At 44.6% G+C, this 26,207-nt stretch overlaps 1 protein-coding gene across 1 annotated transcript; it reads right to left on the bottom strand.

Annotated features, from left to right (window-relative positions):
- Positions 1-9,179: 9,179 nt before the first annotated feature.
- Positions 9,180-26,018, bottom strand: ppap2d (phosphatidic acid phosphatase type 2D). Its single transcript, XM_030058593.1, has 6 exons — positions 25,440-26,018; positions 13,615-13,772; positions 13,094-13,380; positions 12,865-12,922; positions 11,062-11,238; positions 9,180-10,838 (listed from the first exon to the last, which is right to left on the bottom strand). The coding sequence occupies exons 1-6, from the start codon at positions 25,645-25,647 to the stop codon at positions 10,734-10,736; spliced, it is 993 nt and encodes a 330-aa protein (XP_029914453.1). The 5' UTR covers positions 25,648-26,018; the 3' UTR covers positions 9,180-10,733.
- Between the last annotated feature and the right edge of the window lie 189 nt (positions 26,019-26,207).

The following is a 26,207-nucleotide window of genomic DNA, read 5'->3' as shown; positions in this document are numbered from 1 at the left end:
TCAAATGCTCTTGGTGTTGAATATCTCTTGTAGTTTCACACACCAAACACAAGAGGATGCCCTTGTCCTATGGGTCAAAGTCTGTGTGAACAGGCAGGCCTCTGTGTTTTGAAGATAATTCCTCAAGGGAAGAGTTTAAGAGTTTGAAGTTCACTCTGGATATTAATAAGTGGATCAAAGTGGGAAACAAAGCATATTTTGCATGCTAAAATTCTCATTATGCTCTCTCTCAAGCAACACACAACCAGACGTGTTTTTTGCATCTCAGCTTGGATTCACAGTGCTCTATGTCTGTGATGTAGAAGCTATACCACCAAATGCAGCGAGGTATGACATATATGGTCACCATGCATATGCCAGTGCGAGTGTGTGAGTGCCTGCAAAGCACTCAAGTGGATGCTTGTACATTTGTGCATGATCAAACATGTGCATTTGTACAGTGTGCGTACATCTTCCCATTGTCTTTAGGAGTTGAGCCGTGGAGACAAAGTGGCAGTCCTCCCATCAGATTTTGACACACGCAAGAACAGAGGCCTTTGAGTACTCAAAGAGGCCTCTGTCATCTTCCCATTCACACACACACACACACACACACACACACACAGGGCAGAGATAAAGCAGAGGCCGCCATGGTGCAGCATGCTTCATTTACACTGCATCCTCTTTGGTCCAGCGAGAAAACACAGACCACAGCCTGTGTCACTCAATACAATATGGGCCCCTCTCTATCTCTGTCTAGTAGCCTTCCTCTGTCTCAAATGTCAGTAGTCCATCAATGAAGCTGAAAGGAAATGTAGGCTGCTTCCATAAAATACTTTGTTTCCATTTTAAACCTAACTATCACGTAGGCTTTGATGAGAGGACAGGTGAGGTGACACAATACTAATACAGATGGAGCTCTCAATTTGATGTGACAAACCAGTGTGACACTGCATCCATCTTAAGCTCTTCATCACTCCTTGGCTAGATCATCAGCATGCATTAGGGGGAATAAACAAGGATGGCAGAATGACAACAGCCATGAATGAGAGAGTCGATAGACTTGGCCAGGCTTTCCTGCAAAGGAAACTGTTTGCAAACAGACCATCCAATCATCTGATCCATTTTCCATAGATATCAAGTGACAGTAGGAGGCATGCATATCCTGCCCCCACCAACCCCCATATCCAACGAGTCCTTCTGCTGAGAGGCTGCATAAACAGAGGAGAACGGCGATGACGCAGAACAGGCTGAAACACACACACACACACACACACACATACACACACACACAGAGGAACATTTCTGTCCCATGGCCCACGCTCACACAAACACCATGCGTCTAAGTCTCTAGTCTGAAGACAAGGATAAATACCAAACAGGACGTTTAAGGTAAATAATTACAGTTCTGATTCTACTGCATCTTCTCCCCCTCTCTCTGAACCTTTCCGTGTTACTCTATATCCCAAAGTCTCTGTTCATGAGAGTGGTGATGAGAGATAAACAGCTCTCTTCCCGTCTTGCTGCCACCCCCTCCCCATCCCTCTTTCTGTCCATCTGGCTGGGGGCAGCAGTGGGAGGACATGGAAGGTAGAGAGTTTCGCCTTTGGAGTTTGGAGGAATCTGCCATGAAGAAAACAGGAGGTTTCTAAAGTATTATAAAGATAACACAGTCCAGTGTTACTAATGCAGGCTTAAAACAAAAAGTGGGTACACCCTCGGGGCATTTGAGTTGAAGAGGCAAAGCAACACCCGGAGAATCCTGAGTAGTTCTGGAACAATAGTTCTGGCTCCTCAGTACCCTACTTGGCTTGCATTAGCATGGCTGTGCAACGGTTTCAAAATACACTCAGTGGTAGAGAGACAACCACAACCGAAACAAGCCAGGACTGACTCCTTTTATGAAAACAGTATCATGTTCACACCCCGATGCAGTACTAAGAGCGTGTACTTTACAATGACTTGCCATACAAAATACACACATTTTCCAGACAGGCTGCTCAGGCAGAAAGCAATAGTGTGTGCCTTTAATGGCACTGTCCCCGGGCCCCAACCTTCAAAGTGTGTGAACCGTGGCTAAGAAAAGCTTTGAATCACTAGGAGTGTATTCAAGTAAAACAGTAATAAGCATAATCCGTTCATTCTGATGGCTAGACCAAACGAGAGGTGAGTTTAGAGGAAGGCCAGCCCTGCTGGGACCATTACAGAGGCTTTGGTCCATTAGTTGGTCTCAGCATGGGGCCCGCAAGGCCCTGCATCACAGTGTGGATACCTCAGAGGGACATCTACACACTGCCAGCACACCGGGAGCATGCCAACACCTAGACACACACACACACACACACACACCCACACACACACACACACACACACACATATCCTCACTTGCATGCACATGCACACGGGCACATGTGGGTTTCAGTCAGCATGCGCTCCAATCAGTGCTGTACCAGTATGTTATGTACACATCACCAACATTCCCTCATGCCATGCACAGTTCAGTACTGCAGGAACTTGTCAGAATAATGACCAGCAAATAAAAGCCAATTACCATGTCCTAGAGAATGTTCCTCATGAGTACTAGGAATGGAGGAGGCATGGGAATATTTGAGTATATGAACCCTCAACCTCACACAATATGTCCCCCCAACCCTTCCACAACCCCCGCCCCCACCACGCAGCCCCAATATCAACGCCCATTCCATAGCCAGCCAACTCTCCTCCTCATTTCCAAAACCACAGCTCCCCTTTGCAGAGCTCGGTTAGCCTGGGCACAGCAACCTGATCCTACTGAGAAAGTCTTATAAAAGGGAGCAAATAAAACAGCTCAACTGAGAACACCTCTCCTTCACACTGAGCCAAATATCAAAAATCTGAGCGCTGTATGCTCCTGGACCAAAATTTGCCTGAGGGTCTATTAACACACACACATACTACAATGCCTTGTCTTGGTTATTATTTGCCGGTTTTAGGAACACTCGTGTCAAGAGCATGCACTGAACAGTATGGTGTACAGCACTTATTCATATGGTGCTAAGGCCCATGTTGTGCAATGGCAGAAAGCGCCTTGGACAGGCTTTAATAATGTGTTTTCCAGCTTGATCTCCTGATCTGCTGTCAGACAAACAAATCTCTCTGTTTGAAGCATGGCCTCAAGTTAAACTTGCTCAGCTTCTCCCTCTCTCTGTATATTTCTCTCTCTTCTGTTCTCTGTCTGACTTTCTCTCTCACTCTCACTTTCCACTTCTCCTCCCTGTGATTTTGTACACTCTCTCTCTTGTTGTTGCTCTTCTTCTCCATCATTTTCCTCTTGTCCCCCTGTGTTTTCATCTTTCTCTTCTCTGTTCTCTTCTCTCCCCCCTGTGATTGGTTGCTGGCGAAGGTCTCAGTCTTTGCCTGGGTGAACCCAGGGTGAGCGTGTCTTGTTACAGCAGTCTTGGCCCTCTGATAAAGCAGTGCATTGTGCAGGATAATCCTTCAGAAACAATCAGGATTTCACACCGTGAACACTGTTATTTCAGCAGCCTCGCACACAAATACACACAAAACATGCACATACACATACAGTACAATTAAAGCGCTACACATGCACAGACACATATGCACACCACCAACAGCTCTGATACACAAACAACTAAAAGTACAAGCACTGGCATGCATACTTGAGAAAGTATGCAAGAAACTCACATCAAATTTGGTTAATTTTGTTGTTGAACTGCACTCCATGTATACTACTTCCTTCCTACACAGCAAATCTGAGCCTACCTCATCTAAAGCGATGAGTGACATGGCAGGAGTTTCAGGGGACAGGGATCTGGGGATGGGGTTGCTGCCTCGGGCTTGTAAAATGTCTTTTAAGTCAGTCTGTCTATCACTGTCATGTTTGGTTGAGGCAGCCCCTTCTGTAGCTGTTCACACTTGACTGAGCCCTATTGTTAAATAAACAGAGCCTTGTATTTGGTTGTGTGGTGGGTCAGTGAGGCAATCAGGCTTACACCTGAAAAACTGGAGAGAGGGGAAGGAGGAGAGCAGGTGAGCACATGCTCCTCATTGCAAAAAAAAGAAAGAAAAAAAAAAAGCCTCTTTAAAAAAGTTATTTGGTTGTAAAAGCGGCCAATGGGCTGAGCTAATTTCACTTGTTTCAGTCAGAACTGTTTTAAGAGTTTCCTTGAAAACAGGACCTATCACTCAGCTGATCACTAGTTTCAAGATCATGCGTCTTGATTCAAAAACGTTATATTAGAAAATTCCATTTTTTTCCCCAGAAAACTTGACATGTTAAGATGTACAATTTTTGTGGCGTGGAAGTCAAGCAAAGATGGTGCTTGCTGTACAGACAGGTAAGCTCCTCCAGGGTTCCTGGTGAATGTTTCTCTGTCACCACCATCATTCCTCATCTTCCAACAGGAGACTTTGTTCACTGGCTTTCCCACTGCCATCATCATCTGTCATCATGAGCAAAGGGAAAGAGAAACATAATTACAGGAGAGAGGCAGCCATAACTCACCCCCCTCAGGTTAACGTTAATAACAGTGGTAACCGGCAAGCAGCCGTGACTCTGTCAGACCGCCATCATTCAACAATTACAAGAAACGACCGTAAACACTTCACCGCAATTGGTGTCCACCTGTCGCGGAACAGTTTCCATGAATAGATTGTTAATTCTATGACACTGAGAGAACAATAAAAGACCAAGAACAGGAACAAACCTACATGCAGCTACTTGCCGCCTTCTAGGCTCTCACACCCCCAGCTTACCTTTAACAACAAGAAGGCTTGTCCTCATCCTCATTCGTATTGAAGATAATATCTACCACTTACTGCCCTCTGTCTACCAATTACACAAACTGTGCTTGACAAGCGATGTTAGTGGATCAGTATTACACATACAGATTACCCACTTCCTCACTTCATTCATACCTATGAGGAATTACAGTAATATCGTACACAAGCACATCATTAAATTAGTGGCACTAACCTATCATCACACACCCACTTACTGTGGATGCGTGTGAAGATGGATGAAAGAATGTAGCACACACACACAGGGGCAGAGAGAAGGGCATGTACTGTATTTAACAGTTTCTTTGGCTTTAACAAACACACTTCATTGTCCCTCTGATGTGCTACATTACTGGCTAATAGAAGTGTGACCTCAGCACCTCAGGTTTTTTAATCCGCCTTGTTATTTCAGCTGGTTCCAGGGGAGAACAGTAATTAGGAGCACCGCTGCACAGATAGCACCATCCTCTCCATCACCAACGCAATGCACGCATGCACACGCACACACACACACACACACACACACACACACACACACACACACACACACACACACAGGCAGATATACATAAATCCATAGGTATGTGCATGCCCACACACAGATGAACCTACACACATACAAAGAACGAAGAGGATGTTTTACATACCCAGCTAATGTCAGCTATTTTCCTAAGACCCCTCTCTTGTGAGATTAGAACAACAGCGTAAACGCTAAATTCAGATGTAAATACATTAACTCAGCACTACTACAGGACCATATACATGAAGTTTGCTTGAGTAATGAAGTCTGTTAAATTGATTTGGTCTATTATACATGACTCCTCTGCTTATGAACACAGGCTGAGTGTCATGGCACCATTATGCTGCACTGTGAGTGTGTGTGTGTAGGAGAGGGAGGCTTTGCTTGTTGACCCCGTGATCCAAGGGTGTCCTCCCTTCTCTCCTCTTTTCCACCCTGCGCTCATCACTGACACCTCGCCAGTCCTTGCCATTGTTTTTCACTCTCATGTTCCTGTTTTGCATTCCAATCTGCCCGTAGCAGTCAATAAGTTATGGAACATGTGCATGTACACACACGCACCCACACACACGCACCCACACACACACCCACACACTAGACTTGTTGCCTCTCAACCTTCAGACTACAGTGTGGTTTGGTATCTCTGTCAACATTGTGTCTTGTCTAGGTCCTGGCAGATAAGCTTGTTTTACTGAAGCATGTTTTGTCGAAGTCTAAATTACTTGTTGTGAATGAATTCTATGCCTGCCAGTTTTATCCCTGAGGGCAGTCTGACTAATTAATGCATTTGTGTCTTGATAGTTAGTCACTGTGCGTAGTATGAGTAATAGCGAGAGATACAGAAAGCAAAAGAGGGTCCACTTGGCACCAAACAGCTCATCCCAGATAGCGGGTCAGGTAGTTAAGGGCAGCCTACCCGTAACATTCTGCTTGACACCAGCACACTAAAATAAACACACCACACATGATGGCACCAGACCGTATCAGGTAACCTTTCCCATTATATTGTTATACCACAACACCTCATTACATTAGCATATACAACACTGTGACCTTCCACTTGGTAAATATGGGCTGAATGTTATGCTTTGTGTTGCATTTACTGTCGTCCACCAGGAAAACTACACAAAACTGTCAGCAGGTCCCAAAAGGCATCACTGCTATGCAACAAAATTAGAAACACATTATTAACATAATTTGGCCTAAGGTAGTATTAAGCTCTGAGCAGTTAGATAATGGTTGTGATCGCTCATTTAAATAAATTGGCAGCAAACCATGTTCAAAGTTCCAGAGGGTTCATATTTGCATGAGTATTATTTTTATAAATGGATTCTGACTTTCTGTGATAGACATGTCTCAGAGAATTAATTTTCCAGGGTGGCTATTTTATGCAAGTGCTCAAACGGTGTCTGAGTGTGATTTCGATGTGTGAACAGTCAGTTCATAGGCAAATTCATGTCATTTTCAAAACACCCTTCATGCCCAGCCTCGGTGACTGGTGAAGTGTACGTGGTGAAGTACATAGCACAGCCTACATCTGCCAGGTGATTCAGTCCTAATCAGATAGAAGACTGACACTGTCCTCATCAGATAGCAAGAGCACAGGTGAGCGTGCTCCAAACTATGTGCTAGAAAGATAAATTGCGTATACAGGTGACTATTACGCAATTTTGAAGATTCAAAAATACACCGCAGGATTTGCACATTGCACAGGCGGTGACTGCGGCCATGCTTGGGTCTCTGTGGATGAGTTTTGGGGGTGTCCTGTCCTGCGTACGCAATGAGTTGGCCTGGCTAGGCACATCCTAATCCCTGAGGAGCGGTGAGAAGACAGAGAAAGCTGGGAGATTTATCTTGCAAAGAGCACACAAACTAATGCCTTTCACAGGCTTGTATCAGGACACAATGTGCCCGCTTGCAGTACTAATGGCTGCAGCTAGTGCATTCACTGACTGTCATTACTGTGGGAGATGGAGAAATATGCATAGCAGAGAAGCTGGGGAGCAGGCCTGAACCAGAGCATACTAAAGAGCCCATTAATCCTTTTTAATTCTATTAAGAATTGGACTGCAGCCGGATAAGAGGCCAGCAGAGTTCCAGAGCCTACGCCTGTAATGCCTTGGAGACCCACAGCGAAAGCTCTTACTTAACAAAAATTCATATGCAAGAAAATTTCTTTCCCTCTTCACAGCTGAATCAATTTACAGCATTAAGCTGCTTTTAAGTAGTGGTAAACAAACATTGTCCTTATTATGTGAGGGGCTGTGGGAGGGGGTGAGTTTTAGATCTCTATCAAAGGGGCTATTTTATTATTTTTAACTACAGCTGAGAGTTTGGTTAATGGCACCTGGCTGCCAATGCACACACACACATGCAGTTGCAAATACCTTGGTGATGTTATCAGCATGAGACAGAAACATGTATGATACAGGTGTTTTTTGCTTTGACATTAAGAAGTATGCAGGTGAGCTACGTGCCTGTTAGCGCACACTTATCTGAGAGCTGTTTTGGACCAGCCCTCCCTAGCATCCGCCTTCCTATTTTTAGGTTGTGTCCGTCTTAACAGATATAAAAAACAACAACAAAAAAAATCTTATCAAGGAAATTCCCAAAGCTAAGTATAAGGAAGAGGGAGGAAGTGAGCTTTGTTTTCTTTCACAGTGAGGCGTGCACACAGTAATGGCTTTCACAGGCTGAGATTGGAGTTCAATCAGCCCGAAATCTAAATGACCGCAGGCCTGGGCTACTGTTCTCACTGTGTGCAGGGTAACACAGGTCTAAGTAGTGAAGTCTCTGTGCCTACACATGCATCCAGTTTGCCTGACCCTCAGTGATCTTAACAGGGAATCTGCTTCAACTTGTGGGCCCCAACTCACTTCCACTGGGGCCAAGGGTTAGTGAGGGAGAAGCCATCTGCTTTGTAAATAAGATGTCACTTTTGACAGGGTGTGTGAGCTAAGCTCAGTCGCACACACCTAAACATTAGACAATAACAAAGAGCAAGGCAGACGCCAATAGACGAGAGCCTGTCACACAAGAACAGGCCTATATGTTGCTCTGGAATGAAATGTGTTTCCTTAGCTACAGTATTATGAAACAAAACAGGCCTGAAAACCGCCATCACATTCCTTCCCATGAAGCCCCACGCCCATCACCCTCAATACTCTCCCCCCACCCCCACTCCACCACCCCATCTGCTCTGCCAACTGCTCCATTACTCCTTCCCTTCATTACTGGACCCCTTTTCCTGCTTGTCTGTCCCCTTTACCTCAGCGCCATGCACACACCCATTACTGCAGACCTCTCTCTCTCTCTGCCTCCATCTGATCTGGACTGCCTTTTATTCACCTCACTTAGCTTGAAAGTGCATCGGGGAGTGAGAGAGAATAAAGAAATGAAAGAAAATGCCTCCAACTCCCCAGCCTGTATCTGGCTATGCATCACCATGGTAGCATGACCCCCTAAAACAGCCCATCATGCTCCACTGCACTCCAAAAGTACTGAAAGAGAACAAGGGGAGAGAGAGCTGTCGTGGTGAAAGAAACTACAGGAGTACTGGGGTGAAAGCCTCTAAAAACAAGAGGTTAAATCACTTATCATTTGTGTTTACATTTAAACTCACATTTCCTAACTTGATCACAGCGCCTGGTCTCCTGTGTGAAGCAATTAATGGCTTACTACTGTCTTACTTATAAATGGCTTACTTTTCTAACTCCCTGGTGAGCAGCTAGACTTTTGAGATGACATAAATATTGTGACACTGAGACTAAATATGTGTGTTTCTTGTAGGCATGGCAGAGACTGTGGTGTAACACAATTCAATTTGCAGACCGAAGGGATAACAGTGGACATAAGAAGTTAAAAACATTCAACATTCATTTTATTGGTTTGGTTGTCGTTTTTTTTTTTTTTTTTTTTTTTTTTTTTTTGAGTACAGTGGTTATTTCCGCCTTTCTGGCATTCACAGAGAAGACAAAACAAACAACAATAACTGGAAACAAAAATATAGCTTTCTGATAATATCTGTGGCTCAGTCTAGTAGTTACAACAATAGATAGAATAGCAACTCTCCGTACCTGATCAACATATACGTAAATATAAACACTTACATAAACATGTAAAAACTGACCAAAAATGGCACTAATACTTTTGAAATCCTGTGTGGTTTATAAAATGACATAGCTATTTACATTAAATTTGAATAATTATCATTTGGAGAAAAACAAACAAACAAAAAAAAAACAAATATACTGTATGAGTTGTCTGACATAAAGAAGAAATAAACACTGATTATTCAAATTTTAGGTAAAATATATAATATTGATTACAATTATAAGGTTTCATTATGTACGTTCAAGTGCTATTAATAAAAATGCACAGGAGGGCCACTGGGGCCACTGCCACTTTGGCTCTCCTGTTAGAGTGGCATAATTCAAGGTGCAGCTCAGAGATTGGAGTTCAGGGGCAAAAATCAAACGTTAAAGTTCAGTCAAAGTGGTTAAGGAGCAGAGAGGCGAATGGGCATAATCTGAACAAATAGATTCACCTCACCATCACCTCTTAAATTATTCAAGAAAGAATGATAACATTGTACTACAATACAAATATGTTTTTTGTGTTCTTTGCCCATTGACACGTTCTAGTTCAGTTATGGTGATGCGATAGGCAGGGCACTCTGTTTAGAGCAGTGGGACATTAGGCCACCGAGGGTAAGGATGGAGAGAGCATGAAGCCAGTGCTTGCTCCTTATCACTGTCAGTTCTGCTGCCAGGCACAGAGCTGGCTTTACATTTGAGGTCTGATAACATTATAGTTCACAGGTGTCGGTTTCCACGCTGAACAGAGGATGAATGAGAAGGAGGCTGGTGCTCTCTCCTCTCTCTCTCTCTGGGACTGAGAAAAAAAACAGTTTTGCTTTGAAAGCTAACATAATGCACTGACCATAGGCCTCCATCACAGAGGAATGTTCAACTCAAAACTGGGGATTATCAACAACGTTAGCAGCTTCTAAAAATCCACTGGAAAAAAATACAAACATTTGTATATCTTTTTTTATATATAAAAATATCTTGTAATATCACTGTGCAGCTCTTCTCACTGGACGGGATTGATTTACAGTCATGTGTGCCTCTTGTATTTCACATTTGTGAGTGTGTGAGCATGTTAGATGATTGTGTGTGTGCGCTAATGAGAAAAGCATAGGACTGTATGTATGTGCATCAGTATGCCCCAAAGAGCATGCAAGTGTTAGATTGTACTCTACCAACTTTTATTGCCGAACCACTGCATCCTCCACCCTCCTCCTCTTAGAACGGTTCCCTTTCTCAAAAATGAGGGGGTCACTCTGTCTCCCTCTCTCTATCTGCTGCTCACACGCGCTGACTGCCTCACTCTGTCTTACTGCAGTCCATCCTCTCTTGTCTTCTGATTCGTGGATGGTGGAATATGACTGCTAACAGACAGTCTGCTGGCTGGACAGGGGACTCTCCAGGGACATGCTGGTGGGAGACAGGTCTGGACGGGCGCAGGGCTTAAACATGGAGGAAATGTAGAAGGCCTACAGGCACAGATTCAAAACATGTCAGGAAATATACACAGACCACATGCTCTGTCAGTCAAATACTATTTATAAACAGTGAGCAAGATCAGAGTCAGGGGATGAGGGTAAGGACCTTTTGTTTAAGCTAACCCAGTCAGACCAGACAGAAACAAATGAAGACAGAGATAACCATTCTTCAGAAACTATTTTGACAATTAGGAAGCTCTGATTTTCAACGTACCACCCAGTATGCAGTGAGGCCTCCTTGGATGAAGCCAGTGAGGACATCAGTGGGGTGGTGGCGGTAGTCTGAGATGCGGCTTAGGCCAGTGTAGATGGCGATCATTACTAGCAGGAACTGCAGCAGTGGGCGCAACAGCCGAGCTCCTCGCCACGACAACCGGGCTTGCAGATAGAACTGGCGGAGAAAGATTTTTATAGTGTTACTGTTACATTGGGTTTATAAATACACAAAGTGTGTATGCTTGTCCCACAGATATAAAGCTAGACTGATTGCACTTAAAGTAAAATATGCACACCCACATGTTCTCCAACCTCAAGGGAAGAGGAGGTTTGGTATATGTCACTACGCACTATCTTAACGCTCATCTATTTCTCCTGCATAAGTGCTACAGCACAAAACTGGATGTATTTGTCTGTGAAAAAGGGGTCACGGGGCTAGCGTGGGGGAGATGCACAGCTAAGTTTATGAGGTGAATGGAGGTCTGTCTGGGCCCGTCGACCACTGGCAAACACGTGGCCTGCATTCCTGTGGTGAGGCCGACCCTCGGCTGCTCCCTCTCTCCCTCTGCTCTCCTGGCTGAGAGCAGGTGTCACTCTTCCTGGCTGAAACACTAGCAGCTGGCCAAGGTCCGGATGGCATGTAGTGACAGGTTAGACACATTCTCTCAGGGCTGGATACAGTCTGCTGAAACACTAGCTATAGGCAACCTTACACAGGAGTCTGTGTATTCCTGTCTCCGTATATTGTGTGTGTGTGTGTGTGTGTGTGTGTGTGTATTTTGGTGTGATAATGGAAGAAACAGAAATTGAGGCCCTTGTTTTTCTCAGGCCACTCATCCTCCCTTCAGGACTTCACTCTTTTATTGCCCCTTTTTACTCATCCTCATCTTTGTCTTTCTGGTCAGAGAGGAGTTGCCTTTCATTTGGACCTCTATAGAGCGGAGTTCAAATGAAAAGGGCAGGCAGTGATTTTCAATGGCTTTTCTCTTCTCTTTTGAAATTCCAACAGCAACATCTGCCTCAGTTCATTTCACTCATTTTGGCTGAGTACAATAAAACATTATGGCCACTTTAAGGCTATAATTTAAGGATTAATGAGAAAGAACACACAAGGAATGTGGACATATTATGGATGATGATGTGCTATTGTCTCTCTGTAACTGTTGTTTCTTCTTCACAATGCGCACATGACTACTGGGAATTGCAGTATGAGAGAAAAGGAGAAATGGAACGATGAACAGATGAGGGAGGCTGGGGTGGAGTGGGAGGTTGAGAGGGTGTCTTTTACTGAAAGAAGCCTGTCGATCTCTCAGCAGGCGGATTCAACCCTCCATCCCCCTCCCCTAATGAAGCCCACAACAAGGCCTCTTCTGTCTTCATCTATTCATGTTCCCCTTGGAAAACATTCTCCCTCATTCTTTACTCTCTCCCATCCCCTTCCTCCTTAACTCTTTCAGTTTGAAGCAGGGTGCTTTTTGAGCGCTGCTTCTCTCAAAGACTTCCTCTCTCACAATTAGCATGTGTGTATATAACGGCACGTCCTGGTGTCTGTTTGTACATGCGAACTGAATGCGTTTATCTTGGTACAAAAAATTCTTGGCCTCTTGAGATGGAATACTTGGCATTGTCTCCAATAACTTCAGTGAAAATAAGAGCTGTAATTTTCCCATTTCCTTAAACCTTCTAAACACATGACCCGATGATTTCAAAACAAGCACAACAAACTAAGGTGAATGTGAACATCACATTCCAGATGTATTGGTGTGTATGTGTGTGTGTTGTGTGTGTAGAGGTTACTTACAGCTAGATACAGCATGGTGTACATTGCAAATGAAGCATGGCCTGAAAAAAAGGACTTCCTAAAAGAGAAGATTGGAAAATTATGCTGAAGGTTACATATTAATAAATGAATGAATGAATTAATAAACTATAAACCTCACCACCTATCATCAAATTAAACAATTTTTGGACACAAATATGCATAAACACACACACACACACACACACACACACACACACACACCACTGACCTTGCCTCCTCCACCAACTTGAGGTTGGACTGCTTGCATTTGACCGGGAACACGTAGCTGCCCGGGGTGCAGTTGATGGACACATACGTGATATTACAGACAGACAGGAAGTTGGGTCGCAGGCGGCCCACACTTAGCTTGGCCATATTGGTGAGTGATTGACCCACGCAACAGCCAAACAAAAAGCTGCCCAGCTCCTTGTACAGGCATGATACATAGCGGTTGCGTACAAAAGCCCGTGAGTGAACACCCCGGAAACGCACCCTGTAACATTCGCCCAGCGCAATCTGAGAGAGAAAACAGAACAGGAGAGACAGGCTAGCATTAGTGATCACTCCTACCTGAAGCAGTGAAAGTATGTGTGTTTTTGCTGTAAACTTCAAATTAAAAGAAATTTTGTCATAAGTTAAAAATCTACAAAATAATAATTTAAAAAAAGTCTGCTTTTGTGAGCATTTATTGGCCTGAGACTGCCATGACACCATACTTGAACATGTCATTAATAAATGTTAATGTCTCACCGTAAGGCCAGTGATGATAATGCCCCCAGCAATGAGCAGGCTGTCAGGGATGGCCTCTCTCTCCAGGTAGGGGTAGGTGATGCTGGAGTCTCCACAGAAAATCCCCCGTTTGTACGGAGTCACTGCCTTCAACTCGCACGCAAAGAATGGGATGGAGGCTGATGAGATGGGACAGAGAAGGGGAGGGGAGATGAGCCAGACTGAAACAAAAGATGGTTTGATGAATGTCTGCGAGCTTGTGGTGTGTATGATCAAAGTGAGAGTGAGAGAGAGAGAGCGAGAGAGAGATAGAGAGAGAGAGAGAGAGAGAGAGAGCGAGAGAGCGAGAGAGAGAGAGACGGAGAGAAATGGTACAGTGGGCCAGCACAAAGGTGCCCTTCTCCTGCTTCATGTGAGAATGCTATGAGAGCAGTACCAATGGAGCACAAGGAGGGGGGCAGTGTCAGTCATTTGCTGACAGGATTTCCAGATTCTCCAGGGATCTAGCATTCCCCACATAGCTGCCTCCACTGAAGAGAGGCAGGGAGGAGGGGAGAAGACAGAGCGACAGACAGACAGACAGAGGAGAGGGGCATGACAGTGCAGAATATTGCATACATGATGAAGGGGAAAGGACAGAGATGAAATTTAGAAAGTGTAGTATGTAGAAAATTACAGTGTGTCAAATGCAGGTCTTACAGTGAGACAATAAAGCCTGTGTAGGAAGAACAACGGATAACAATGCAGCAGTGTTCCACTGAAATGCAATGACCTTTAGTTAAGTCTATCTAGCCTAGCATTACCAGTTGTCCTACTTATATTTCACCATCGTTTCCCAGTTGGTCACCAATTAAAAGAATCCCATTGCAGGCGTAGGAGGGGTCAAGGTCTGGCACACTCAAGTAAACAAACCTCACAGCCTGACGGTGAAAGTTCAGCGGGTAAAAATTGCGCAATTTTTAACGATGACAAAAAGGGAGATGGTGTGTTATCATCCCAAGGGCTGAGGGCTGGGCCTCACAGATTTTATTGCAGGTTGTACATGTAACTAATAGACGTCCCCACAGCTCTGTAAAACTCTGCCAAACCAACTGCATTTCCCTGTCCTTGATTCCACATCCCATATCCCTTCTCACCCCATGGAATGCAGAGAGAACTTGGGACTAATCATTAACCTTTCTGCCTCTCTGTCATCCCAGGCCTGCTGGTTGGCTGGAACAGACCCAGGCACAAACACTGGTCGTGCCAGGGAATCTCTTAGACTACGTGACTAAGTAGCGTTGAGGACACACACTCTCAAACAAGCCACCATGTACAATATGCACAAATACACACACAGAGTCATGCACACATGCTCGTGCACGCACTTCTATATGAATGCAGACACACAAACATACACGCACACACTCTCACTCTCACACACTCACACACTTACACATCAACATACAACTACAGTGACACATACAACCATGTCTTTTTAGGCACACTAAATCAACAAGGGGTAAGTGAAAGGGTGAGAGGACATGAATGCCTGACCTTTGCAACCAAATTTTGAGTTTTGTCCACAACTGGTTTGCTGCAATTTTAAACACTATTCTCTGTGTTTGCCACTACAACAGGACTGTCCACAAAGATCACACCCATGCTCATCAGGCATGAATATCCATATCTCCACAACTTTGAGGCTATCAGCACAGCAAACACATAGCTTAAAATGCTGAGATACGGCTGGGCGTAGACAACTGGAATGGAGTGTGTAAATTATTCTGTAGTCAACAGCGTCTGCTCGTGACCGCCACAGTTAGTGGAAGTCATGTTGCCCTGACAGAAAGACAAAATACACAGATAAAAGCCTGCCCTTTTTTTTAGAAGGTATGAGAAGGGACAGGATGAGTGAGGGAGGGAGCAAGAGAGAGAGAGAGGGAAACACGTTGCATGCAGATAGCAGAGGCTGACGCCAATCGAGCGAGAGATAGGAAACATCTCTCATCTGACCCCGATCTCTCACTCGTCCTCCACCTGTCATGTTCCCAGCATGCATCACATGTATCTCATTTCAGCTAATGCCAGCTTAATCAGAGGTACTCTTGCACACTGACATAACTCATGTGATACACACACATTCACAAATAGGTGCAGGCTATTTTTTGAGGACTAACCTCTAAAGAAATTTATAATAATGACATCTATTCATAATCTAATCCAAAGTTCTGGTGGAATTGCTTATTACTCAGGACTTTACAAGTGTCAGGTGCATCTAGCGGAATTACTGCATTACTAAAATGTCTAAATGAGAGAAATATCACAAACTCTAGGCCTGAAGGGAGTCATCCTGACTAGTTTATATCAGTTCAACTAAGGACACAGGACTGGATAACTGAACGAATACTTTAGGAAAGCCCTTTTAGAATCAGATACACTGCTGCAGAGTTCTTCATTAAGTTAGAACAAGGAAACTGGGGGTTTCCTGATTCCTTCCTGCCACCTGCACAGAGTGAACCAACACTGCTTTAATCTCAATCCCCTTATCAGTGTTTATCATACCTGGGTGGGGATCTGCAGCTAGACTGCAGAGATAAAGCCTACACTCTTCCTAATAGTACCCTTACTAACACACCTGAATGCCAGTATGCACTCACATTAATATATAACTGTTTCTCTATTCAAGCTTCATGGTCCATCCTGACAGGATATTACCTTTGACCCGAGTACTGATATCATTCTGCAGCTGACTCGTGTTAGTCCTACTGTCTGGCAGTGACACTTACAGCAGCATGAGCTGTACACCACTCCCTTTAAAATGACCTTTTGCCAGTGGGTGAGGGGTTAGTGATGACCACACATCAATTTCAATTCAGTGAGGGTACTCCAGAAAGAACTTTTATCAGGCTTTATTCCATCTATTTGGTACACATTAAAAGGGGCTGCATATGTCACATTACCTCTTCTCTTGACTGCATTTCACTGATGGCCCCTCTCTATCCATTAAACTTGAAGGTACCACAAAATGGCCGGCTGTCTGACAATAATCAATGTTTTGCTGCAATGTTAGGGCATTAATCGACAGATACTCGATTACTGTCATAACCAACATGCCTTCCACTGTAGCTATGGTAAGAGAAAAGATCTCCTAGTGGATTTCAATACAAATGGAGGTCTAATGGGAACCACCAAGTGCCCAAGTGCTCAGCCAGACAGCAGCATGTTTTATGACCTCAACTCTGCCGATATTGATGGCTTGTGTTGTTTTCCCATTTTTCCATTAAGTCCATAAACAGATGGAGCTCTAATGGCCATGAACCAAAGGCCACTCTACCGTGGCAAAACTGTTCACAAAGCTTCTCAGTTCCAAAATGTGACAGCCAAATGCAGACCTCGATCCATCAAATTTAGCTCACACTATGATCCATCACAAATACCCTAATGCTGCCTGACAAACAAAAAATGTGTTAGCGCTAGAGGTGTTGTCCGCACATCTCTATACAAACCACAAGCTCCTCTGTCACCATCAACCTCCATGCTTTACAGCTGCATTGAATGGTTTTCACAACAAGACACAAAAACACTCCAGAGACCCTCACATCATCTGTCAGGCAGCTGTGAGCAAACCTCTGCACCTGGCCAAGACATGCTCAAAAAAGCCAGGCCAAGCAGGCCTGGTGGGGGAACCAAAGGGAGGGGGGCTCGCACAGCTAGGCCAAAATGTGCTGTTCACTGGGCCTGATACTCAAAGCAGGAATGCTTTCAAACAGTCAAAAGGGACAGAAAGAAAGAAGGGGGAAAGGAGAGAGGGAGGGAGGAGAGGAGAAAAAGGAGGAATGAGCGCAGAGGGGATATGTGCCTCACTCTGAGAAACTCTTCTGGTTCTAATTTACACATCTATGACCACAGCCCAAAATGAGCTCACTGTGAGAAGAGAACAACAACGACCGAAAAGAAGAAATAAAAAAAAGGCAGCTATGGAGAAAGTGAATAGGGGCCTAGTGCAAAGACGAGGGGGCAGATGGTAGGTGTTTATTCACATGCTTCGATGGCATATGGCTTAATGTCTTCTGCTCAATAAAGTGTCAAACTAAAATGTAGGCCTCAGTGTATGGCAAGGAGGCTAGAGAATTGACGAACGCGAGTGACAGGGAGTGGAGATATGGAGAAAGGAGAGATGTGGAGAGGGTTTCTCTGTGGAGAACAGCAGACGGAGGCGATTAGTGGCGGTTCTGGAATGTGAAGGTCAGGGATCTGGGCTCTGCTGGGACCCACTCTGTAAACAGGACCCCGCCTCAACCAGCAGAACACCCCTAACACACACACACACACACACACAAACACATCAACCACACTTGGATGCAAACGACTAAATCATGCCACACAAGCTAACAGACAACCAAACAAACCACAAAGCCTCAACAGCCCCGTAAAAAAAACCCCAACCAACCTCAACCAACCAAATAAACCACCCTGGAGCCATCAAACCACACAAAACCAAACAATCCTAAGGATAGGCATTGAGGCAAACAGGCCGCTAACTAACAAAAACCTAAATAAACTGCTGGATGCAGCAGCTGCATAACAAACAGCGCCTGTGCATCCAGATTAGCATGATGTTCCTATGCTCCTCCACAGCACAGGTCATCTGGTGCATCACAGCCAATAATATTTGACTCTGCCTAGTTATGTATGTCAATGTGATAGGGCTAAACTATTAGTGCCCTGTCACCCCCAGTCCATCTGGCCTGTGGCTCAGGGCTGGGACACTGCTGTAGCTTAGCTTGCTGCAATACCCTCCAGGGTGGTCCAACTTCCTTGGGCCCCAAACCAACCTGCTTGACATATGCCTGTTTCCCACCTAAACTTCAAACTGTTCGTTTATCTTTAAGTCAACCATGCAATAAAAAAATAAGCCAGTGAACTGAATCATAGAGAAGTGTTGTAATTTGAAACTCTGTAAACATCATAATCCCTAACAGAAGTATAAGAAACAGTGTAAGGGTGTGCCTGGGATGTCTGTAAGCAGCAGTCAGTGGCTGGACTGGTAGGGCTTCCACATTCATAATTTAATGCAAAAATCCCTCTCCTTAAGGTTGTCTTGTTCTATGTCTTCATCTAGTCAGTACTGAGTTTGAGTTAGGTAGAGCCAAGTCTTTCATGTTTCACCTGCTATAAAGACAGCCTTTGTCTGAAGAGGCAACACTTAAACTGGGGATGAAGTCATTCGCACCAAGGCTGTGATTATGATTGGCACACCAAACAGCCACATACCAAGTTAGATGAAGAGTATGTGTCCGTGTGTGCAAGTGCATCTTCTCTCCTTGCTCTTCCTTGGTGGGCTGATGCAGGTGGTAGAGAAGGGAGACAAGGATGAACAACAACCCCCCATATCAACACACACCCTTTTCCCTCTCCATAATTGGCTGGATTGTTCTAGCTAGCTGCACTGTTTTGTCTGCCCTGATGGCAGCACACAGACCCATTAGAGATGAACAAAGAGGGACTGAGAGACTGAGGAGCCACAACTGTCCGGGATCTTATTCTGACCATCTACTATCGCCAGCATCTGTCACAGCTGGACCCTACACAGCCAGGGGAGTGGGGGCTCTTTATTTAGATACCCACTGCGCGACTTATCGCACAACAGCAACAACACAACCATTTAACTGGTTGTACATTAGCAGGAAAATTTCCCTAAACATTTAGATGACATCAGTAAAGTGATGACGTTTTACTGACTAACCAGCCCACAGGTCTGTCTGATTCTTTGGGTCTATGATGCTTCACCTTCCACCCACACAACAGGAGCACTCTGGCCTTCCCCGGCTGCTGTTACTGTTGTTGCTCGCCAGTGGAGACATGCTTCCCCCAGCTGCTTCTGTTCTCTCCACACTCCACTGACCTGCTTCCTGGAGCTTGGCTCTGGAGCTCAGGGCATGAGTGGTGAGGCCTGAGGAGGACTGTCTGTCTGCCTGTCTGATTCAGCAGGAACAAAGAAGGAGCCGTCACTGTGGCATGTAGCGTAGGAATTTTAAAAGAGTTTTCTAGTAGTTTGTGGTATGAAGGTAAGGGCTTGTGTGGTGAGGACGTGCTGTCTGCAATGTGAGAACGGCACAAGGTTGTGGCTGAGACTGACTGGAGGCGGTGGGGGGGGGGGGGGGGGTTGCTCTTGGAGAGTGTGGAGCAGTCTGATTGTGGTCGTATGTATGGAAAGAGTCGAGTCCTGCAGGGCTGTCAGTCAGTGTGTTTTGGTTTGGTGGGGAACATGCAGTTGGAACAACTTCAGAGCAGCGGGTGGGAGGATGAAGGAGAGGAAGGTTCCGGCAGGTGAGATGTGTCACAGTGATAAAATAGTGGAGGGGATAGGGAGCTGTGCCATGGCGCCAAGGGGGGGCTGTCTGGGACTCCACATGGGGGGGGGGGAGACAGAAGAAGACGAATCATTAGATCTGTCAGATGTGAGGGCAAGGCTAAGGGATGTATTTCACTTCAGGTCGCCGCATGGATTGATAGCCTCTCCAGGTTCATTCAAGCTAAGGAGCACTGAGGATTAGACTGCTGTTCTAGAGCTGCAACTAATGATTGTTTTCATTACTGATTAATCTGTTGATTACTTTCTTGATTAATCGATTAGTGGTTTGGTCAACAAAATGTCAGAAAATGATGAAGCCCAAGGTGACATCTTCAAAACAACAGTCCACAACCCAAAGATGTTTAGTTTACTGTCACAGAGAACTAAAAAAAAAAAAAGCAAATATGAGAAGCTGAAATCACAGAATTTTGAATTTTTTTTCTAAGAAATAACTCAGACCAATTAATCGATTGCCAAAATAGTTGGTGATTAATTTATCATTTAGCAACTAATTGATTATTCAACTAATCGGTGCATTCCTACTTTTTTCACTCAGTACTGCTACTACCTATGGGGCCATCATGGGTTCTTGTGGAGCCTTTCACTGGGGAGAAAACTGCAGTTGCCTCATTAAAAGTGCATTTGCTGCTATCTGCTTGTTTGGTCTGTCCTCTCTTTCTGAGTACTACTTCCTCACTGGGACGTGAACAGACAGCTGTGAAAAAGATCCCTGAGGCACCCCTAAGCCTGACCTCTGACCCCTACTGTAGATCCCCACCCCCCTCTTCCCAATCCACCCAGAATCCTCTGCCTCTTTTTTCCACACCCCACTCCTCCACTCTCCCACCCTAGGGCCATTCCCTTACTCAGGCCCCCACCCTGACCCCTGCATCCCTGAGCATGTCGTAGTCTTGGGCTGGCTCTGGTGCGCTAATGGACAAAAAGCGACATATTGACAGCAATGTACAGTAAATGGGCTCATGCAGTTAGTCTCAGGAAGGGTATGACTAATGGATTCCCGGGCCTCTGTAGTGCTGTCAAAAAAGGAAGTAGATGCATTAATACATTAACGAGGGAGAGTCAGTCGAATCACTTTTTCCATTGACTAATGATTTGACTGAGCTGTTTTTAATGACCCTCCATCTGTCAGCCTCAGAATAATGCCATCGTGTTCTGCAACTTCAGCCTGTGTTTGATTGGGGCCTAAATGGCAAGCAAAATGGATCGGGCGAATTTGTCAACAAAGCAACATACACATGGCAGCTGTAGTAGTGTGCCCACACTAGCAGCTGTGATGACATGCACACACCCACACTTCTTCTCGTGCTCCCCCTCCAATAAACACACACATACACCCACATACACATGCACACACACAGTTTAATATTCCTGGCACTGTGCACACTGACACGTTGTGACATGCCGGCCTTTCGCTGTCTCACTCAACAGCTTTCTCTGCCAGCTGAACAGAAACAAGAACCTTCTAACACAAACACGCCACCCACCCAAAACATAGACACAGACATAAAAACACACTCACACGCCTCACCATGCGCCACATTGCTGAGACACCTTTGTTCCCAAAACCGCATTTCCTGAAGAAAAGAGAAGAAAGAGAGAGGGGGGAGAGCAGAGATAAGGTGGAAAGAGAGGACCCCTTGAGCTTTGTCTGATCGCTTAGGCAGATACCAACCCTCTTCTGCTGGCATGCTGCTTCACGTCTAGGACAAACACACACACACACACACACACACACACACACACACACACACACACACAAACCCAGAGTGATCAACTCACTCTACTATAATTCGGTGAGGTATCTGAAAGCTAGGTCTGTTTTTTACAACTGCTACTAAAGAAAAATATGCATTCTGTAACATTCTGTAGGCTATTCATAAACAGACGCACCTAATCAATCGTTTGCCTTTAATCATTTTCACCTAAGCAAATTCAAGGCCTATCCTTCATGTATGAAAATTAAGCAAACAAGTTAAGTCTACTGGCAATAACAATATTCTTCTACATAGCTACATAGCCTAATTGTAGGTTTTCAAAAGCAACTCAGCATTGCAATCTAGGGATGCATGATAATACTGGCAGGTCATCGTTATTGGATGATATCAGCTTTAAAATAAAATCTGCCAATATGAAAGGCTGATCTGTGAAATAGGTCAAATTTGCCCTGGTTGTGGCAATTGCCAGGATCATCTCAGGGAGAGCATCATCCAAGCCTGCTTAAGTAGGATGACTCTTACAGTTTTGTTTGAAAGCAAATGTTATAGAAAAATAAATATGACGTGTTGTAAATAACCTCAGTTGAAGATGTTTTCTCAGTGAAAGTGTACATTTTGAGGAGTGTTGCATGTTATGGCCCATCACGATAAGAGCATGCATAGTTATATGTTTATCCTCTACAGGAGAGACTTGATGTTCTCTCCAATTACGTGGGAAAAATATGTGCATATATTGATAACAGCACCAGCAATTAGCCAAAGGAGTTAGAAAATATCAGCAAAAAATCCAGTATCATGCACCCCTATTGCAATTGGTTTCAAATTACTCTAAAGGGAGTCAATAACTTGGCTTTATTGGGGCGACGACAGAGTGAAGACCACCTGTGCAGGAGGAAAACAGCAGCACAGGGTGGGAGGCCTGTCCCTGCACGCTTCATAGGTATGACAAAAACTTGTCACCTTTTGACCTCTCGGTGGCTGGACGCTAGTGGCCACAGGGCACAGATTGTGTTCATATCCCTCCCTGTTGAAGCCCTACAGCACCGCCAGGAATGTAAGAACACACTTTAACACTCTCAGAGTAGAAACACACACATACACAAATACACAAACACTTGAACAGATTGAGACATTTGTATTCTGTAGGCAACATGGAACATACTGACACTGAGCTGAACCAGAACAATCCATCTCTGTGAAGCATCCATCATTCCTGCATGTCAGAACACCCCCATAAACAACTCAGGCTTATTACTGAACAGAGGGGATGTTAGGCAATCCCGGTGTTGAGTCAGAGTGAAAGCAGGTAGTGTGAGCCAGTGAAAGTCATCAATATTTTAGCATTCAACAAACAGATTAGAGTTCATTCATAATGTCATGCTCGCTTCAAGTGGCAACTTTAAACATGCGGTAAATACCAAGAAACAGAGAGACAGACGCTGTCAAAGCCTCAGAACAGAGTAGGATCCCTCTTCTGCTGATAACATAATTAGGATGAGATGCCTTGGGGTGGAATTCCACAGTTACAGTAGTGAATGGGTCCTTTTACAGAGTGAATTATGACGACAGGTCAATAGCCTAAGGAATCTGATGATGGCATTCAGGGAAAATTAGGTTACTAAAAAACCCTTATTGTTAGCAATGAGGGGTTTAGTTAGCAGAAGTGTCTTGTTCATTTCCAATTAGTGATGGCATTCACTGCTATCAAATATCTACATATGAGTCAAGGTCAGTTGTCTGCTGATACCAGGCATAGTGGATAACAGGGTAACACACAGGGCAGAATGGAGTCAGACAGACAGGAAGCCGTTGTTAATGGGTTCTACCAGTAGCAAGGTGAGCTACTTTACTCTACATCTATCTGAGTCATAAGACAAAGTCACCGACTCTCCAAATCCTCTCAGCTGCATCCAGTTGAAGGCTCACTGGCTCAATCATGGTGCTGTAATCTAGTTGGAGGGGGATAAGAGGGGTCAACGCAGCCAATTTCATTTGCAGTGAGGGCAAAAGTGCCTGAAGAAGAGAAGTGAGAAAGATCACTTCCTCCATTGTCCTGACTGATGCTGGGCCACTAGCCACTTTCCTAAAGAGCAGAGCGGCTGGGAAGTGAGGAGGAGAGCTGCTAATAGCATACCTGCAGGGGTAAGAGAATAAAACAGCAATGAAAGCTAAATGGCTGACACTGTCTGTCTGCTGTGCAAGTTCCTGTACATTAACTGCCAACGAAGCAGCAGACCTGTCTGTCTGCCTAGACGGGTTCCACCTTTCTCCTGTTTGTGGCCTGTCGGGATAACCGTTCACTAGCACAACACCGGTGTTCCCTGCCCTTTTGTGGTCACGTGAAGTGACGACAAGAAACTTCTGAGATAGTAGTTTCCTTTGGTAAATAGTTCAGTGCGTCCCAAATTGAAGTTCCTATACCTCTGGGGTGCTCTGCGTAAGAGGATTCAAATGGGCTCCCAAGCAAAATTAACAATTTTTTCATTTCATTCTTACTTCATGAACTACATACTAGGCACAATTACAGCGTGTGTAATGACTTTTGTTATCATAGGTCTCACTCCCCACTGTAGCTACAGCTAGGTACTTCTATGACAGATAATAACAAACTGTCATAGTCTCATCAAATGGAGGTCTCCGGTTTAATGAGGGACCTGTCACATTAAAAAGTTTGGGAACCCCCCCTGGTTTATTGAACTGGGATGCCCCTGCTGCAATGAGTGGATTAAATCCCTTATTAAATTAAAAGCAATCCATTATTAATTTGCATGTAATTATGATCTCTGTTCTGACTACAGTGTTAAATGAGTTTGTGTCAGTGACACTCTCCTGGCCCCTTGGTTGTTACTCTCCCTCGTGTTTGTCTGTGCTTCTTCTAACCCCTTGCCTCGCTCCTCACATTCCAAACTGTGGGCTAATTCTTTGATGCGTTTTTATTGAAATTATATAACAGACTTAGAGCTGGGCACAATAACTTGTTTGTGGCTGACATGCAGTAATCGTTTTGCAGTGAGAGAGAGAGAGAGAGAGGGAGGCAAAGAGAACAGGGGTAATTTTCGGCACGAGAACACAAGCATGGGGCATGTTTTTATTCCAATTCCCACGTTCTTCTCTCGAGGACTTCGGGGCTGTTACCATGGGAACCGAAGAATTCCCAGCTCCTGCCGTGCCAGCTGACCCCCTTACCCTCACGTGCACTGAGGGACTAAACTGAACTTTTTTTCGCCCATTTTAAACAGCCACCGTTTGACCTCGGGAATTTTTTAACAGCTTCGTTCGGTTTCATTTTGACTTATGAACAAACCCTTCCAAAGTCACTTTTTCCCCAAAGCCAGTTTCACCTCACCTCCTCCTCACCTCTAAAAAAGTCAATATGCTCAACTAAGCTGGTGTTGACACAAGATACAGGTTGATACTGGGTTCTTAAAGCGTTGTAAACAGACATATCTTAAACCCAAGGCCTTGAAATGTCTTGGCTGAAAGTTACCTTTGAGTTGTTGAATTACGGCTTCGAGGGTCTTTTAAAGCGTTGCCATTTCTTGTTATGCTTATTTTAAAATTATAAAATGTAATGGAGGTTTGAATAGGGGACGTTAACCGTGTTGTTTCTTTGCTCCATGTTAATTTAAGGGGTGAAAGTGGTCATAAACGTGATTTAAACTCAAAAGATATTTAACACTGTCAATTTTTTGCCTTAAGTCAGTCTGTAACAAGAGTTGCCAACTACCTAATGTTAGGACCATGATAATTTAAATATAATTAAATAAACATACCAACACAAAGGCATAATACATCCAAACCGACTAGCATCTTCCGCTTGGTGCAAAAAGAGCTTTCCCCCGGCTGGGTGAGGAAATGCTTCCCAGCGCCGTTCGCCTCCTTCGCCTCGCCGGCTCCCCCGTTGTCGGCTAACCGCAGCTGGAGTTCAGTGTCCCGGGGCAGCATGTTGCTTTGTTGACTGGTGGATGTGAACTTTTGCATTTCTCTTAAATAAGAAATTGATGACAAGATTCGCCAGAAATCTTGTAATGCTGGCGTAAAGTCCTTTTTTGTGTCTATGTGTGTGGCAGAGACTGGGAAAAAATTCCACTAACTTTTAGTCCGTTCGTCCTGGGTTCAACAAATCCATGTCAACGAAACTTTGACAGCGGACGTTGGTCTATCAAACCGTTAGTCAACGTTGAGATAACTTCACACAGCTGTCAGACTGAAGGAGAATCTCCCACAGAAAGTAGTAAATTAATCGGGAACGGGGAGAAAACGCAGTGAGAGGCTCATTGACACATATCCGAGGAAACTTCAGAGCAACTCACTTACAACAAACTTCAGTGAGAGCGTGTTGTGCTCTCCCTCTCCAAGCCTCCACTCAGAGCCTCAGAGGCAACACATGCATATCAGCGTCAAGCTGTCAACTACACTGATAAGACATGAGTTCCGGTTGTACTTTCAAAATATAACCCTCCTTCACGAATCTTCTTTGACTCGCCTGTACAATAACCGTAACTTTTTTTTTATTTTGAAAGTAAAATCTTACAAACGGA

This window comes from Myripristis murdjan, chromosome 8 (genome assembly GCF_902150065.1).
Source record: "Myripristis murdjan chromosome 8, fMyrMur1.1, whole genome shotgun sequence".
Taxonomy (NCBI): domain Eukaryota; kingdom Metazoa; phylum Chordata; class Actinopteri; order Holocentriformes; family Holocentridae; genus Myripristis; species Myripristis murdjan.
Note: the sequence above shows the minus strand (reverse complement) of the source record. Positions and strands in the feature narration are given on the sequence as shown.

What these genes read in the sequence shown, in the direction of transcription:
- ppap2d (XM_030058593.1), bottom strand. Translation starts at nt 25,647, where the DNA reads ATGCAAAAGTTCACATCCACCAGTCAACAAAGCAACATGCTGCCCCGG. An exon ending in TGTATTATGCCTTTGTGTTG is followed by an intron (nt 13,773 to 25,439) that starts GTATGTTTATTT and finishes CCATCTCATCAG; the next exon opens with CCTCCATCCCATTCTTTGCG. An exon ending in TTATCATCACTGGCCTTACG is followed by an intron (nt 13,381 to 13,614) that starts GTGAGACATTAA and finishes TTTCTCTCTCAG; the next exon opens with ATTGCGCTGGGCGAATGTTA.